Here is an 18,889-nt window from a genome sequence, read left to right on the forward strand (position 1 = left end):
ACAAATTAACAGTAAATACAATGCACCTAACAAAGGCAAAGTTGGAAGTGTCTTCTTCGTATGTGGTTTTCCGCTTTACAGTCAGTTTTTATTTTTATGATCTAACCACTTAAAGAAATAAATAAAATATAGTTCACCAGCCTGTACTTCCAACACGACTGTTGCAAAATGACAGCCTTTCATTTGTCAATTGAGACGTGTAAATATTCACAGTTCAGCATGAAGCAACTAACCTGGCTTGTTTGTGGATTGGACGGGCCACAGCCAAGTTGTACAAAGTTCTTCGCCGAGTCCTGAGGGTTAAGATGTGGTGGGTATCTGATCGTTGGGTGCGAGAAGTAAGTACTGGGAGCAGGAGGAAGAATGGAGGATGCTGAAAAATGTAGCGGTGATGGAGGAGGTGGGCTTCTCGTTGAGATGACTAGAAGTAGAAAAGAAAAAAATAAATAGATTTTCTATACTTTTAAATTTCTGCACTCTACTGGTCTTAACACAGACTTTGCAGCACTCATATTTTCAGCTCCTGTAACAGCCAACACTATCTCTGTGTGCAATATTAGTTTAATAAAGGCTTCTGGATATATCCCAGTGGAAAATTGACTTAAGGGAGTATAATTTAGCACAGTAATTATTTTAACAGAGCAAACCCTAGGCATTCAATCACTCTTCTGTACTGGTTTGTAATCAGTTTAATAGATTTGCTATTTTGGTTGTTTAAGCCTGTTAAATCAAAAGTGTACTATTCCCCTTGATTGATGTCACTGGAGCGCATTGGTTTGTTCTTTTCACATAGCCCTTTCAGTGAGGTACTATCTAGAAGAGGATAATTCAACAATATTTTAGGGAAAAGTAGCCACATCCATCAAGGACTGAATACATAAAATTCAAGATACTACCGCCTGGGATAAAGTTTTTGGTTTAAAAATAGGAACATTTTGCTCTTCTACTTTCAGTAATTGTCAATACTGAACCTTCCAGGAAAAACTCTCATTTTATCGCAAACGTTCCATTAGTTGTATTTGATGTCGAGTCTATATGTATATGAAGACAATGTAAGTCGATACAGTGGAGTACAGGTGATGTCTGGTGCTCCCTATTTCTTTATTTCTTATTCTGCCTTCTTTCAGCAACTATGTTATCAGTACTCCTGCAGGGATTCAAGCATCAGGAGGTCCACTCCAGAGGGGTAACAGATAGCTGGGTTTCCCCTCAAGCTTCTAGATATAGAGCACAGCTCAAAACACAAGTGGACACAAGGCAGCCAAGCTCTGAATATTGACCATCACCAGTACTGAATGTACTCACTACTGTGCCTTTATTTTGCACTGTATTACAGTCAAAGCTGTCAAGTGGAATGTTCCTGGTTGAAATGAAATCTCCCCAGCCTGATTAAGCATAAATCTGCATTGATCAAAAAACACTGTGCATCGTCAAAAGGTACCTGAGAAGATGGTATATCAACTGTATTTTCCAATTAGTTTACACTTATTAAAACACAGATAAAGCCCAGTACTAAAAGTATGAATTGAATTACCACTGTGTCCTGGGATGCCGGGGTGATGATGCGGTGGGAAAGTGCTCAGTCGTGGTGATGAACCTTGTGGAGACGTAGGGCCACTATACATTGGCTTCTCGGGCTTCTTCATTGTAGGAGATGACATTTCTACCAAGTCATAGATAGAAATATGAAAACAGGTAAATACTTATATACAGGAGTATTAGGCCACCTTAGAACAGTGCATTGTTTCAGTAAAACCCTGTCTTACTGTCAGGAGAATCCACTATTACCACGGTCTGGTACTATTATTGTGAATCACCTCTGCCTGTGATGAACTAAAGTGCAAACAAAAGATAGCAAAGGAAGATAGTTAATAAAATTCTACCTGGACAATTCTGAAAAGGCAAGCAATACTAACCTGTATATCTATCTATAAAGTCTTGCATCTAATACATTTTCATTACAGTTCAAATTGTCACACTTGGAAGGACATCACGTTTGCAGCTGATTGGCTCACCAACACCCTAACCCTAACCCTAACCCAACATGTACCAATCAACATGGAGGACATGGGAACAGAAAGTGCCACACGTGAAGTTCAAAAACTAGCAATCCAGAATCTGCCACCAACAAACAGCAAAGAGCAAAAGGTGAACCAATGAAACTGCTACAAATACTCACTGAAAATAACTGTGCTGCCATCCTGCTTTTTAATAACTTGCATTTATATAGCTCTTTTCACGACCACAAGATGTCCTAAGATGCTTTACAGTCAATGAAGTACTTTTTTGAAGTGTAGTCACTGTTGCAAAGTAGGGAAACATGGCAGCCAATTTGCGCACAACAAGGTCCCACAGACAGCAATGAGATAATGATCAGATAATCTGTTTTAATGGTGTTGGTTGAGGAATAAATATTGGCCCAAGACAGCGGGAGAACTCCCTGCCCTTATTCAAATAGTACCATGGGATATTTTACGTCCATCTGAGAGGGCAGAGAGGACCACGGTTCAACATCTCATTCGAAAGACGGCACCTCCAACAGTGCAGCACCCCCTCAATACTGCACTGGAGTATTAGTCTCTGCTTAAATGCTCAAGACTCTGGAGTGTGTCCTGAACCCACAACCTTCTGACTCAGAGGCTACCAATAAGCCAAGGCTTGTGCCAATTATGTGGGGAAATATTAATCTGGGAACAGAGTGCTAAAGATAAGAGAGCAGTGCATGGTGTGTCTTTGGAGAACTCATTCTTGGGTGGGGGAGAAGGCAGCTGATTTTATTGACAGGCCGACCGGTGAATCACTTAACAAGGAAGAAGTTAGAGGGAGAGCCTCCCACTCCCCCCAACTTCTTGTGGTCAGAAGTTTCAAAATAGGAGAGAAAACCCATGTTGAAAGTCAGCCAACAGGATGGTCTGTTGAGAGAAAGGCAAGACAAGCTTACGAAGTTTATTGTAAGACTAGTGCAAACCAAGTACATATAAGATTTGGTTTGTTTCAGAGTATGTATTTAGCTCACGAACAGGGCTGTGTGGTTTATTGTTTTTCTTATTAACAAGGAGAAGTTTGAAGCTAAGTGAAGAAAGTGTGTTTTGATTGTAACTGTACATTCGCTTGCTGTCTGTGAAATAAAGCAGTTTAATGATTCATACCTGGCCTCATCTCACTAAAGTATTTTCAGCCCACCTACTGAAAGATTGGAGAAGTATATATGAGGGCACATGTGAAAGACATCATATCCAGTTTGGACCATAGGAAGGTGCTATTGTTATCCCCCCCTCCCCCTAGGTTACATCAGCATCAGGTATTGGGCAGTACAGGCACTCTCCTGTACATAAGACCCAGGGATCACTTATGGGAGTGACCATCACCACTGAACCTCAAAGCATACCTATGGCTGACCTGAAATTTGTAACACTATTATCAGGATTGTGAAGGCAACTGTGAATTTGTTTTTTTCTGTATGAAAACATCAATACAAAGTAAGCATGAACTTTAAACTTTATCTGAGATAATTCTGATAGGAAAATGCTCTGACTACATTCAAGGGATTGTTTATTTATGCAACTGTAGCACATTATATCCACAGATTTATTCATTAGCATGACTGGGAAAGGAATAAAATACTTTATCAGTTTGTATGGGTTTTTAAAAAAAACTTTTATCCATAAGCAATGGAGATCACAAGTAAATCATGGATGAAAAAGTCCATTCGGTTTTTGCCTCCACTACTCTATATAGGAATCTATTCCATATGTTGGTCGCTCTTCATTGAAGAAGAACTTTCTGATATCAGCCCTAAATGTGCCTTTTACTATTTTGAACCTGTAGCCCACTGTCATAATTTAGTTTGCAGTAATTTTCTGCATTTACCTTTTCCATCCCCTGAACGATTTATAAAGCTCAATAAGATCAATTCTCAGATGCTTCTTTCCAAGGCTGAAAAGCTCAAGAGGTTTTCCAATTTTTCTCAGATCTTTGACACTAGGATCAACCTCATGGCTCTTTTTTGTACTGCTCCAGTTCTTGAATGTTTCATATATAAAATATTAAGAAAATTACATCTAGCATATATTTGTCACACATACAAAATGTCCATCATAAAAAAAATCCTGATTGGCTCATTGAACAAATCAAAATTCACTTACTTCACTGTCTCTGAGCACATCTCCCACGAACTTCTTGCCAAATCCTTTCAGCAGTTTTGTGCTCCCCTCAGCTAATTCAGCATCACTCCACTTACCGTGAACAACACTACAACACCAGTATTCTGGGTTTTCATATTCGAGCTTTACTCTACTGATTTATGGCATGTTGTGAACCCCTCTTCAGAGTAGTTTGGTAGAATTTATTAGAATTTGCGTCTTCTATTACACTCTCTCAGCCACTGCTTAACATTTGCTTGTTACAGAGATATAGTGGATAGCTCGATTTTGGTAATTGTCCTTGTCACGTGATAAAGCCACACTATTTTAACACATGTTAACAGTAAACTGGTAGTAAGAGGAGGGGTGGAGCCGATTAAGGACCATAAAGGACCATAGGGACCTACTCATGGAGGCAGTGGGCATCGCTGAGGTATTAAATGTGTACTTTGCATCTGTCTTTACCAAGGAAGAAGATGCTGCCAGAGTCTCGGTAAAGGAAGATATAGTTTAAATACTGGATGGGCTAAAAATTGAGAAAGAAGAGGTACTAGAAAGGCTAGCCGTACTTAAAGTAGATAAGTCACCCGGTCCGGATGGGATGCATCCTAGGTTGCTGAGGGAAGTAAGGGGGGAAATTGCGGAGGTGCTGGCCATAATCTTCCAAACATCCGTAGATACGGGGGTGGTGCCAGAGGACTGGAGAATTGCAAATGTTACACCCTTGTTCAAAAAAGGATGTAAGGATAAACCCAGCAACTATAGGCCAGTCAGTTTAACCTGGGTGGTGGGGAAACTTTTGGAAACGATAATCCGGGACAGAATTAACAGTCACTTGGACAAGTGTGGATTGATTAGGGAAAGCCAGCACAGATTTGTTAAAGGCAAATCGTGTTTAACTAACTTGATAGAGCTTTTTGATGAGGTATCAGAGAGGGTAGATGAGGGCAATGCAGTTGATGTGATGTATATGGGTTTTCAAAAAGTATTTGATAAAGTGCCACATGGTAGGTTTGCTATTAAGATTGCGGCCCATGGAATAAAGGGGGCTATAGCAACATGGATACAGAATTGGTTAAATGACAGGAAACAGAGAGTCGTGGTGAACGGTTGTTTTTCAGACTTGGGGGAGGTGTACAGTGGTGTTCCCCAGGGGTCAGTGCTGGGACCACTGCTTTTCTTGATATATATTAATGACTTGGACTTGGGAGTACAGGGCACAATTTCAAAATTTGCGGAAGACACAAAACTTGGAAGGGTAGTGAACAGTGAGGAGGATAGTGATGGACTTCAAGAGGATATAGACAGGCTGGTGGAATGGGCAGACACGTGGCAGATTAAATTTAATGCGCAAAAATGCGAGGTGATGCATTTCAGTAGGAAAAATGAGGAGAGGCAATATAAACAAGAGGGCACAATCCTAAAAGGGGTACAGGAACAGAGAGATCTGGGGGTATATGTGCATAAATCGTTGAAGATGGCAGGGCAGGTTGAGAAAGCGGTTAAAAAAGCATTCGGGGTCCTGGGCTTTATAAATAGAGGCAGAGAGTACAAAAGTGTGGAAGTCATGATGAACCTTTATAAAACACTAATTCGGCCACAACTGGAGTATTGTGTCCAGTTCTGGGCACCGCAGTTTAGGAAAGATGTGAAGGCCTTACAGAGGGTGCAGAAAAGATTTACTAGAATGGTTCCACGGATGAGGGACTTAAATTACATGGATAGACTGGTGAAGCTGGGTTTATTCTCCTTGGAACAGAGAAGGTTGAGAGGAGATTTGATCATGGTGTTCAAAATCATGAAGGGTCTAGACAGAGTAGATAGAGAGAAACTGTTCCCATTGGCGGAAGGGTCAAGAACCAGAGGACATTGATTTAAGGTGATTGGCAAAAGAACCAAAGGTAACTCAAAACCACTCTGTGAATTCACATTACCTGCCACAAGGGATTCTATTCGTCTTCAAAGGACAATTCATTTAAAGGGACAAAGAACCTGTAGCTCTCAACATCTTGGGATGCATGTGCTCATATGGGGGAAATAAGTGTCCATGTCACTCATATTCCTTTAACATTGTCTTCTCTCCCGACAAATGAAAGGGGCGCACATAACCAGTGCCAGAGAAATACAAGTACAGGAGGACACCACGACTGAAACTCCAGAGTCCACACAAAGAGGAAGCTCTGCAGATAATGGGCAAATAGACAGGAGAGGATGGAGGTGAGGTGGCAAGAGAAGTTGGTAAAGGCTGGGCAAGGCACATTATAAATAGTGTCATCCTCATGTGTTTTCTCAAAGTATTGTCATGTCCTTACACTCGACCACCATTTGTTCAAGTGGAAATGTCACCTTGTGCACAGCTAAACAAGCTCTTCTGTGTTTCACATTGTAGGATGCCTTGGAGGAAGCGACCGGCCACTCCATGACCATGCAGGCACGTCCAGACTCACAACTCTTGCCACATTCTCACCACCCCCATCATAGCATCTCATCTACTCCAGCACCAGCCCAGAGCACAACCATTTGGGAGGATGTAGTCAGTGAGTCAGAAGGGTTTTCACTGGGTTAAGCACTGAGCACTAGTAAGCATGAGGACTTGAGAGGGAAAGAGGGGGTGAACGATGTTCCTCGATGGTGGGTGGAGGATCCTAGTAACCCAGATCTCACAGGCTCGGTCTTCAAAACAGCAATAATTAGGAAGCATTAGGGTTAGGGTCAGGCGCAGGGAATGGAGACAGTTCCCATGTATATCATATGGTTGAGATTCTGGGAGAAGTGGGAGCAGTCCATTGCATGCATCTGTAACACATTGCAGGAAGTTGCTCAGGACATGCAGAACACCCTTTTGAAAGTGACAGTTGAGGATGTTTCTACAGAAACAATGTGCAAGAGGAGGGAGTGCACTAAGGACATTGGTGGCTTCTATAGTGGCAGCTACCACTGCTTCAAAGGATGCCTTGTGGGTCAGCCTGAACAACACACTTGCACAGGGCTTCCAAGACCACATTTGGTCAATTCTGTGTTCAATAACACTGACCAATAGCACCTCAGAGTGTATGACCTGCACCAGCGAACTGCAAGGAATAGTCACATAGATCGTTGTCTCTCCAGAGAGTACAATGAATGTTATACATAAGACCCCCTCCAATGCCTACACATGTGACTGGTTCAGACATGAACCTGACACCCCATGACACCCCAAGAGAACAACTGCCGGATCTGATCCTCTGGGCCGGCTGTTTCAATAAAACAGCTGAGAGGAGCAGAACAGAGCAGAGGGAGCGTCCCATAAAAAGGCGGGATTTCGGAGCGCCGAAAACAGCCGAGAGGAGCAGAACAGAGCAGAGGGAGCGTCCCATAAAAAGGCGGGATTTCGGAGCGCCGAAAACAGCTGGGAGTGCCGAAAACAGCCGAGAGGAGCAGAACAGAGCAGAGGGAGCGTCCCATAAAAAGGCAGGATTTCGGAGCAGAGGGAGCGTCCCATAAAAAGGCAGGATTTCGGAGCAGAGGGAGCGTCCCATAAAAAGGCAGGATTTCGGAGCAGAGGGAGCGTCCCATAAAAAGGCAGGATTTCGGAGCAGAGGGAGCGTCCCATAAAAAGGCAGGATTTCGGAGCAGAGGGAGCGTCCCATAAAAAGGCAGGATTTCGGAGCAGAGGGAGCGTCCCATAAAAAGGTAGGATTTCGGAGCAGAGGGAGCAGGGCCTTCAGGCAACAGCTGCGACGGAGTTCGAAGCGACGTCATGAATCAGAAAGTGACGCGACACAGGGGAGGCACCTGATTGGTAAGTAGGCTCAGGTGAATATTTCTACTATTCAACAGTAACTAAAGTAAAAAGAAAGGTAAGGTCTGCAGGTCTTATAGCAAGTAGTGTTTTTTAGTGAATCAAGGTCCCTCGTGTAGTTAACATTCTCCAAATTAAAAGTAATTTAAAGGAGTAATCTCCTTAAAGGGAGTAACTAACGAGATTAATCTAAGGCAAGTCATGACAGCACAGCTCGCACCCATGATATGCCCCTCCTGCACTATGTGGGAAGTCATGGACACTACCAGTGTCCCTGGCGACCATGTGTGCAGGAAGTGTGTCCAGCTGCAGCTACTGACTAACCGCATTTCGGAGCTGGAGCTGCGGGTGGATTCACTGTGGAGCATCCGTGATACTGAGACTATTGTGGATAGCACGTTCAGTGAGGTGGTCACACCGCAGGTAAAGATTACGCAGACAGAAAGGAAATAGGTGACCGCCAGGCAGAGTAAAAGGACTAGGCAGGTAGAGCAGGAGTCCCCTGGGGCCATCTCCCTCTCAAACAGATATACCGCTTTGGATACTGTTGGGGGAGATGGCTTATCAGGGGAAAGCAGCAAGAGCCAAGTTCGCGGCACCACGGGTGGCTCTGCTGCACAGGAGGGGAGGAAGAAGAGTGGCAGGGCTACAGTGATAGGGGGTTCAATTGTAAGGGGAACAGATAGGAGTTTCTGCGGCGGCAAATGTGACTCCAGGATGGTATGTTGCCTCCCTGGTGCTAGGGTCAAGGATGTCACGGAGCGGCTACAGGGCATTCTGGAGGGGGAGGGTGAACAGCCAGTAGTCGTGGTCCATATCGGTACCAACGACATAGGTAAAAAAAGGGATGAGGTCCTGCAAGGTGAATTTAAAGAGTTCGGAGATAAATTAAAAAGCAGGACCTCAAAGGTAGTGATCTCAGGATTACTACCAGTGCCACAGGCTAGTGGGTATAGGAACAGGAGAATAGACAGGATGAATGCGTGGCTGCAGGGATGGTGTAGGAGGGAGGGATTTAGATTCCTGGGACATTGGGACCGGTTCTGGGGAAGGTGGGACCTGTACAAGCGGGACGGGTTACACCCGAGCAGGACCGGGACCAATGTCCTCGCGGGGGTGTTTGCTAGTGCTGTTGGGAAAGGTTTAAACTAGAGTGGCAGAGGGATGGGAACCTGAGCGGGGAGTCAGAGGAGGGGGAAACAAGGATAGAAACAAAAGACAGAAAGGGAAGAAGCAATAGTGGAAGGCAGAGAAAACAAGGGCAAAAAACAAATGGGGCCATTATGCAAAATAAAACTAAGATGGCTAGCAGTCTTAAAAAGACAAGTCTAAAGGCATTGTGTCTTAATGCACGGAGCATTTGCAATAAGGTAGATGAATTAACAGCGCAGATAGATATTAATGGTTATGATATAGTTGTGATTACGGAGACATGGCTGCAGGGTGACCAAGGATGGGAACTGTACATCTAGGGGTATTCAATATTTAGGAAGGACAGGCAAAAAGGGAAAGGAGGTGGGGTAGCGTTGTTAGTAAAGGAGGAAATAAATGCAATAGTGAGGAAGGATACTGGCTCGGAAAATCACAATGTGGAATCTGTATGGGTGGAGCTAAGAAACACCAAGGGCCAGAAAACGTTGGTGGGGGTTGTCTATAGGTCCCCAAACAGTAGTGGAGATCTAGGGGAGGGCATTAAACAGGAAATTAGAGATGCATTTAAGAAGGATACAACTGTAATCATGGGTGACTTTAATCTACATATAGATTGGTCAAACCAAATTAGCAATATCACTGTGGGGAGGAATTCCTGGAATGTGCACGTGATGGTTTTCTAGATCAATACATTGAGGAACCAACTAGAGAACAGGCGATCCTAGACTGGGTATTGTGCATGAGAAAGGATTAATTAATAATCTTGTTGTGCGGGGTCCCTTAGGGAAGAGTGACCATAACATGATAGAATTCCTCATTAAGATGGAGAGAGAAGTAGTCGAATCCGAAACTAGGGTCCTGAATCTAAATAAAGGAAATTACGAAAGTATGAGGTGTGAGTTGGCTAGGATAGATTGGGGAACTTTACTAAAAGGGATGACGGTGGATAGGCAATGGCTAATATTTAAAGAATGTGTGCAGGAATTACAACAATTATTCATTCCTGTCTGGCGCAAAAATAAAACAGGAAAGGTGGCTCAACCATGGCTTACAAAAGAAATTAGGGATAGTATTAGATCCAAAGAGGAGACATATAAAATTGCCAGAAAAAGCGGCAAGCCTGAGGATCGAGAACAGTTTAGAATTCAGCAAAGGAGAACAAAGAGATTGGTTAAGAGGGAAAAAATAGAGTATGAGAGTAAACTAGCGGGAAACATAAAAACTGACTGTAAAAGCTTCTATAAATATGCCAAGAGAAAAAGATTAGTGAAGACAAATGTAGGTCCCTTACAGTCAGAAATAGGGGAAATTATAATGGGGAACAAAGAAATGGCAGAACAATTAAACACATACTTTGGTTCTGTCTTCACAAAGGAGGACACAAATAACCTGCCAGAAATGTTAGGGAACCAAGGGTCCAGTGAGAGGGAGGAACTGAAGGAAACCAGTACGAGTAAAAAAATAGTGCTGGGAAATTAATGGGGCTAAAGGCTGACAAATCCCCAGGGCCTGATAATCTACATCCCAGAGTACTAAAGGAAGTGGCCCTGGAAATAGTGGATGCATTGGTGGTCATTTTCCAAAATTCTATGGACTCTGGAACAGTTCCTGCAGATTGGAGGGTGGCAAATGTAACCCCACTATTTAAAAAAGGAGGGAGAGAAAAACAGGGAATTACAGACCAGTTAGCCTAACATAAGTAGTGGGGAAAATGCTAGAGTCTATTATAAAAGATGTGATAACAGAACACTTGGAGGGCATTAACGGGATTGGACAAAGTCAGCATGGGTTTATGAAAGGGAAATCATGCTTAATAAATCTACTGGGTTTTTTTGAGGATGTAACTAGTATTGATAAGGGAGAACCAGTGGATGTGGTGTACTTGGATTTTCAGAAGGCTTTTGATAAGGTCCCACACAAGAGGTTAGTGTGCAAAATTAAAGCACATGGGATTGGGGGGAATACACTGGCATGGATTGAGAATTGATGGACAGACAGGAAACAGAGAGTAGGAATAAACGGGTCTTTTTCCGGGTGGCAGGCAGTGACTAGTGGGGTACCGCAGGGATCAGTGCTTGGGCCCCAGCTATTCACAATATATATCAATGATTTGGAAGAGGGAACTAAATGTAACATTTCCAAGTTTGCAGACGACACAAAGCTGGGGTGGAATGTGAGCTGTGAGGAGGATGCAAAGAGGCTCCAATGTGATTTAGACAAGTTGGGTGAGTGGGCAAGAACATGGTAGATGCAGTATAACGTGGATAAATGTGAGGTTATCCACTTTGGTTGTAAAAACAGAAAGGCAGATTATTATCTGAATGGTGATAGATTGGGAAAAGGGGAGGTGCAGCGAGACCTGGGTGTCCTTGTACACCAGTCGCTGAAAGCGAGCATTCAGGTGCAGCAAGCAGTTAGGAAGGCGAATGGTATGTTGGCCTTCATTGCAAGAGGATTTGAGTACAGGAGCAGAGATGTCTTACTGCAGTTATACAGGGCCTTGGTGAGACCACATCTGGAGTATTGAGTGCAATTTTGGTCTCCTTATCTGAGGAAGGATGTCCTTGCCATGGAGGGAGTGCAACAAAGGTTTACCAGACTGATTCCTGGGATGGCAGGACCGACATATGAGGAGAGATTGGGTCGACTAGGTCTATATTCACTAGAGTTTAGAAGAATGAGAGGTGATCTCATCGAAACATATGAAATTCTGTCAGGACTAGATGCAGGGAGGATGTTCCCGATACGGGGTATGCCATTTAGAACCGAGATGAGGAGAAATTTCTTCACTCAGAGGGTGGTGAACCTGTGGAAATCTCTACCACAGAAGGCAGTGGAGGCCAAGTCATTAGATGTATTCAAGAAGGGAATAGATATATTTCTTAATGCTGGAGGGATCAAGGGATATGGGGAAAAAGCGGGAACAGGGTACTGAGTTAGACGATCAGCCATGATCATTTTGAATGGCGGAGCAGGCCCGAAGGGCCGAATGGCCTACTCTTGCTCCTAGTTTCTATGTTTCTAAGACACTGAGGTCACCTCAGGCGCCTAAAGCTCCAGCCACTCACTCAGGCAGAACCTCGAAGAAGTAGCAAACTAGGAGCTTGAGCAAGGTAGCTAGCTGGCAAAAAAATAGACATGGAATTATGAAATAGTAGTAGACAGGGTGAATGGATTTTTTTTGTCAACTTTTTGGTAAATGCTGTTATAGAAAGTATTCATGATGACAACATAGAGTTGGAGTTCATTTCTGTATATGCTTGCACCTTTTCTGGAGTTGCAGATTAAATAGAAGAACATAAGAAATCGGAGCAGGAGGCCATTCGACCCCTCAAACCTGCTCTGCCATTCAATCTGATCATGGCTGATCTTCGACCTCAACTCCACTTTCTTGCCCGATCCCCATATCCCTTGATTCCCCTAGAGTCCAAAAATCTATCCATCTCAGCCTTGATTATACTCAATGACTCAGCATCCGCAGCCCTCCAAAGATTCACAACCCTCTGTGTGAAGAAGTTCCTCCTCATCTCAATCTTGAATGGCTGTCCCCTTATCCTGCGACTATGCCCCCTTGTTTTAAACTCTCTAGCCAAGGGAAACAATCTGTCAGCATCTACCCTGTCAAGCCCCCTCATAATCTTTTCTGTTTCATTGAGATCACCTCTCATTCTTCTAAAGTCCAGAGAGTATAGGCCCATTCTACTCAACCTCTCTTCATAGGACAACCCTCTCATCCCAGGAATTAATCTAATGAACCTTCGTTGTACCGCCTCTAAGGCAAGTATATCCTTCCTTAGATAAGGAGACCAAAACTGTACACATGTGAGGTATCATAAAGCCCTGTACAACTGTAGTGAGACTTCCTTACTCTTGTACTCCAACCCCCTTGCAATAAAGGCCAACATGCCACTTGCTTTCCTAATTGCTTGCTGTACCTGCATACTAACATTTTGAGTTTCTTGTACGAGGACACCCAAGTCTCTCTGAACACCAACATTTAATAGTTTCTCACCATTTTAAAAATATTCTGTTTTTCTATTCTTCCTACCAAAGTGAATAACCTCACATTTCCTCACATTATACTCCATCTGCCACCTTCTTGCCCACTCAGTTAACCTGTCTATATCCCTTTGCAGACTCTTTGTGTCCTCCTCACAGATTACTTTCCCACCTAGCTTTGTATCATCAGCAAGCTTGGATACATTACACTCGGTCCCTTCATCTAAGTCATTAATATCGATTATAAATAGCTGAGGCCCAAGCACAGATCCCTGCGGCACCCCACTAGTTACAGCCTGCCAACCTGAGAATGATCTGTTTATCCCTATTGTCTGTTTTCTGTCCTTTAACCAATCCTCTATCCATGATAATATATTACCCCCAACCCCATGAGCCCTAATCTTATGTAACAACCTTTTGTGTGGCACCTTATCGAATGCCTTTTGAAAATCCAAATATACGACATCCACTGGTTCCCCTTTATCTACCCTGCTAGTTGCATTCTCAAAAAACTCTAATAAATTTGTCAAACACGATTTCCCTTTCATAAAATCATGTTGTTTCTGCCTAATCATGTTATGGTTTTCTGAATGCCCTGTTACGACTTCCTTTATAATGGATTCCAGCATTTTCCCGACGACTGATGTCAGACTAACTGGTCTGTAGTCCCCTGATTTCTCTCTCTCTCTCCCTTCTTGAATAGCGGGGTAACATTTGCTACCTTCCAGTCCACTGGTTCCAGAATCTAGAGAATTTTGGAAGATCATAATCATATCCACTATCTTTGCAGCCACCTCTTTTAGAATCCTAGGATGTAGGCCATCAGGTCCAGGGGATTTGTCAGCTTTTAGTCCCATTAGTTTGTCGAGTACTTTATCTCTAATGATATTAATTGTTTTAAGTTCCTCACTCTCTTTTACCCCTTGGTTCCCCACTATTTCTGGTGTGCTTTTTGTTTCTTCGACTGTGAAGACAGATACAAAATATTTGTTTAATGCATCTGCCATTTCCTGATTCCCCATTATAATTTCTCCTATCTCAGCCTCAAAGGGTCCAACGTTTACTTTTGCTACTCTCTTCCTTTTTACATACTTGTAGACGTTCTGACAATCCGTTTTTATATTTCTTGCAAGTTTACTTTCATATTCTACTTTCTCCCTTTTTATCAATTTTTTGGTCGTCCTTTGTTGGTTTCTAAAACTCACCCATTCTCCTGGCTTATTACTATTCTTGGCAACATTATGGGCTTTTCCTTTCAATCTAATACTCCCCTTAGCTTCTTTAGTTAGCCACGGGTGAATCACTTTTCCCGTGGAGTTTTTATTTCTCAATGGAATGTATACTTGTTGAGAATACTGAAATATTTCTTTAAATGCTTGCCGTTGCTTTTCAACTGTCGAACCCTTTAATTTAATTTCCCAATCTACCTTTGACAACTCACCCCTCATACCTATGTAATTGGCTTTATTTAAGTTTAAGACTCTAGTTTCTGACTTAAGCACGTTACTTTCAAACTCAATATGAAATTCTATCATATTATGATCACTCTTCCCCAGAGGTTCTTTTATTGTGAGATTACTAATTAACCCTATCTCATTACACAATACAAGATCTAAAATAGCCTGTTCCCTGGTTGGTTCCATGACGTATTGCTCCAGGAAATCGTCTCGAATACATTCCATGACCTTGTCTTCTAAACTACCTTTGCCAATTTGATTTGCCCAGTCTACATGCAGATTAAAGTCCCCCATGATTACTGCATTACCTCTGTTACAAGCTCCCATTATTTCATGATTAAAACTCTGTCCAACGGTATTGCTACTATTAGGGGGCCTATAAACTACCCCACCAGTGTATTCTGCCTCTTGTTATTTCTAATTTCCACCCATACTGATTCTACTTCCTGATCTTCTGAGCCAAGATCCTTTCTCACCACTGTCCTTATGTCATCCTTTATTATCAGGACTACATTCCCTCCTTTTCTATTCTGCCTGTCTTTTCTAAACGTCATGTACCCTGGAATATTTAGTTCTCGACCTTGGTCACTTTGCAACTGTGTCTCTGTAATGGCTATTAGGTCAAACCCATTTATCTCTATCTGTGCAATTAATTCGTCTATCTTGTTACGAACGCTCCGTGCATTCAGATAAAGAGCCTTTAATTTTGACTTTTTACCATTTTTCCCTGCTTTGACCTTTCTTGGTGTTGCACTATTATTGGCAAACTCTCTGTCCCTTCCAGCCACACTCTGCTTATCTTCACCCAAGTGACCACACTGCTCTATTGCCTTAACTTTTCTCATTAGATTTCTAAATTTCCCCTCACCTCACCCCTCCCCCCCGCCACCCCCACCCCCCACCCCACCGCTTTTAGTTTAAAGCCTTATCTACAGCCCGAGTTATTCAATTCGCCAGGACGCTGGTCCCAGCCTGGTTAAAGTGAAGCCCATCCTGTCGGAACAGCTCCCTCTTTCCCCAGTGCTGGTGCCATTGCCCCATGAATCGAACCCCCTGTCTCCCACACCACTCTTTGAGCCACACATTTAACTCTCTGATCTGTTTGTCCCTGTGCCAATCTGCATGTGGCTCAGGTAGCAATCCAGAGATTATTACCTTTGATGTTCTGCGTATTAATTTACACCCTAGTTCCTCAAACAGTCTCAGCAGAACTTCATAGAATCATAGAATGGTTACAGCACGGAAGGAGGCCATTCAGCCCATCGAGTCCGCACCGGCTCTATGCAAGAGCAATCCAGCTAGTCCCACTCCCCCACCCTATCCCTGTAGCCCTGCAAATTTTTTCCTTTCAAGTACTTATCCAGTTCCCTTTTGAAGGCCATGATTGAATCTGCCTCCACCACCCCCTCGGGCAGTTCATTCCAGATCATAACCACTCACTGTGTAAAAAGGTTTTTCCTCATGTTACCTTTGATTTTTTGCCAATCACCTTGAATCTATGTCCTCTGGTTCTTGATCCTTCCGCCAGTGGGAACATTTTCTCTCTATCTACTCTGTCTAGACCCTTCATGATTTTGAATACCTCTATCAAATCTCCCCGCAATTGTCTCTGTTTCAAGGAGATCAACCTCAGCTTCTCCATCCTATCCACGTAAATAAAGTCCCTCATCCCTGGAATCATTCTAGTAAATCTCTTCTGCACCCTCTCTAAGGCCTTCACATCTTTCCTAAAGTGCGGTGCCCAGAACTGGACACAATACTCCAGTTGTGGCCGAACCAGTGTTTTATAAAGGTTCATCATGACCTCCATACTTTTGTACTCTATGCCTCTATTTATAAAGCCCAGGACTCCGTATGCTTTCTTAACCACTTTCTCAACCTGCCCTGCCACCTTCAACGACTAGTGCACATATACCCCCAGATCTCTCTGTTCCTGTACCCCTTTTAGAGTTCTGCCCCCTAGTTTATATTGCCTCTCCTCGTTCTTCCTACTAAAATGTATCACTTCGCATTTTTATGCGTTAAATTTAATCTGCCACGTGTCCGCCCATACCACCAGCCTGTCCATATCCTATTGAAGTCTGTTACTATCTCCTCACTGTTTACTGCCCTTCCAAGTTTTGTGTCATCTGCAAATTTTGAAATTGTGCCCTGTATACCCAAGTCCAAGTCATTAAAATATATCAAGAAAAGCAGTGGTCCCAGCACTGACCCCTGGGGAACACCACTGTACACCTCCCTCTTGTCCGAAAAACAACCGTTCACCACTACTCTCTGCTTCCGGTTACTTAGCTAATTTTGTATCCATGTTGCTACTGCCCTCTTTATGCCATGGGCCGCAATCTTGATGCTAAGCCTACCGTGCGGCACTTTAACAAAGGCCTTTTGAAAGTCCATTGGTCGCTTAGAGGATGAGACTGGGGAAATAATAATGGAAAACAAGGACATGGCAAAGGAATTGAACAGATATTTTGTATCTGTCTTCACAGTAGAAGACACTAATAATATACAAATAATAGCAGAAAATCAGGGGGCAAAGGGGAGGGAGGAACTAAAAACAATCACTATCACTAGAGAAAAAGTACTCGGTAAACTAATGGGTCTAAAGGCTGACACGTCCCCTGGTCCTGATGGCTTGCATCCGAGGGTCTTAAAGGAAGTGGCTACAGAGATAGTGGATACATTGGTTGTAATCTTCCAAAATTCACTAGATTCTGAAAAGATCCCAGCGAATTGGAAAACTGCAAACGTAACACCCTTATTCAAGAAAGGAGTGAGACAGAAAAGAGGTAACTATAGACCAGTTATCCTAACATCTGTCATTGGGAAAATGCTAGAATCCAGCATTAAGGAAGTAGTAGCAGGACATTTGGAGACTCATAATACAATCAAGGAGAGTCAACATGGTTTTATGAAGGGGAAATCGTGTCTGACAAATTTATTAGAGTTCTTTGAGGAAGTAACGGGCAGGGTGGATAAAGGGGAACCAGTAGATGTAGTGAATTTGGATTTCCAAAAGGCATTCGATAAGGTGCCACATAAAAGATTACTGCACAAGATAAGAGCTCATGGTGTTGAGGATAATATATTAGCATGGATAGAGGATTGGCTAACTAACAGAAAACAGAGAGTCGGGATAAAAGGGTCATTTTCAAAATGGCAATCTGTAACTAGTGGGGTGCCGCAGGGCTCAGTGCTGGGGCCTCAACTATTTACAATATATATCAATGACTTGGATGAAGGAACAGAGTGTCTTGTGGCCAAATTTGCTGATGATACAAAGATAGGTGGAAAATCAAGTTGCGATGAGGACACAAAGTGTCTGCAAAGGGATATTGACAGGTTAAGGGAATGGGCAAAAATTTGGCAGATGGAATATAATGTGGGAAAATGTGAAGTCATCCACTTTGGGAGGAAAAATAAAAAAAGCAAAATATTATTTGAATGGAGAAATACTACAAAATGCTGCAGTACAGAGGGATCTGGGTGTCCTCGTACATGAAACACAAAAAGTCAACATACAGGTGCAGGAGGTAATCCGGAAGGCAAACGGAATATTGGCCTTTATTTCTAGGGGGATGGAGTATAAAAGCAGGGAAGTCATGCTCCAACTGTACAGGGTGCTGGTGAGACCACACCTGGACAACTGCGTACAGTTCTGGTGCCCTTATTTAAGGAAGGACATACTTGCATTGGAGGCAGTTCAGAGAAGGTTCACTAGGTTGATTCCGGGTATGGAAGGGTTGTCTTATGAGGAAAGGTTGAACAGGTTGGGCCTATACTCATTGGAGTTTAGAAGAATGAGAGGAGATCTGATTGAAACATACAAGATTCTGAGGGGACTCGATAGGGTAGATGCTGAGAGGATGTTACCCCTCATGGGGGAATCTAAAACTCGGGGGCATAGTCTCAGAATAAGGGGTCGCCCGTTTAAGACGGAAATGAGGAGGAATTTCTTCTCCCAGAGGGTCGTGACTCTTTGGAATTCTTTACTCCAAAAAGCTGTGGAGGATGAGTCATTGAATACATTCAAGGCTGAGTTCGACAAATTTTTGATCAGCAAGGGAGTCAAAGGATATGGGGAAAGGGTGGGAAAGTGGAGTTGAGGTAAAAATCAGATCAGCCATGATCTCATTGAATGGCGGAGCAGGTTCGAGGGGCCAAATGGCCTACTCCTGCTCCTATCTCTCATGGTCTTATGGTTATGGTCCATATGCACCACATCAACTGCATTGCCCTCATCTACCCTCTCTATAACCTCATCAAAAAACTCTATCAGGTTAGATAAACATGATTTGCCTTTAACAAATCCGTGTTGGCTTTCCTTAATCAATCCACACTCCTCCAAGTGACTGTTA

The 18,889-nt window shown here is 43.1% G+C and overlaps 1 protein-coding gene across 8 annotated transcripts in view; it reads right to left on the reverse strand.

Annotated features, from left to right (window-relative positions):
- The window catches only part of LOC137321296 (nuclear factor 1 B-type-like), a 333,533-nt gene that overhangs the window by 78,213 nt on the left and 236,431 nt on the right, over positions 1-18,889 (reverse strand). For all 8 annotated transcript variants that reach the window (XM_067983673.1, XM_067983674.1, XM_067983671.1 and 5 more), the window contains 2 exons: positions 1,535-1,663; positions 234-421 (listed from right to left, as the gene is read on the reverse strand). In XM_067983673.1, coding sequence (XP_067839774.1) covers positions 234-421; positions 1,535-1,663 — 317 coding nt within the window. The remainder of the gene's footprint in view (positions 1-233; positions 422-1,534; positions 1,664-18,889) is intronic.

This window comes from Heptranchias perlo, chromosome 4 (assembly GCF_035084215.1).
Source record: "Heptranchias perlo isolate sHepPer1 chromosome 4, sHepPer1.hap1, whole genome shotgun sequence".
Taxonomy (NCBI): Eukaryota; Metazoa; Chordata; class Chondrichthyes; order Hexanchiformes; family Hexanchidae; genus Heptranchias; species Heptranchias perlo.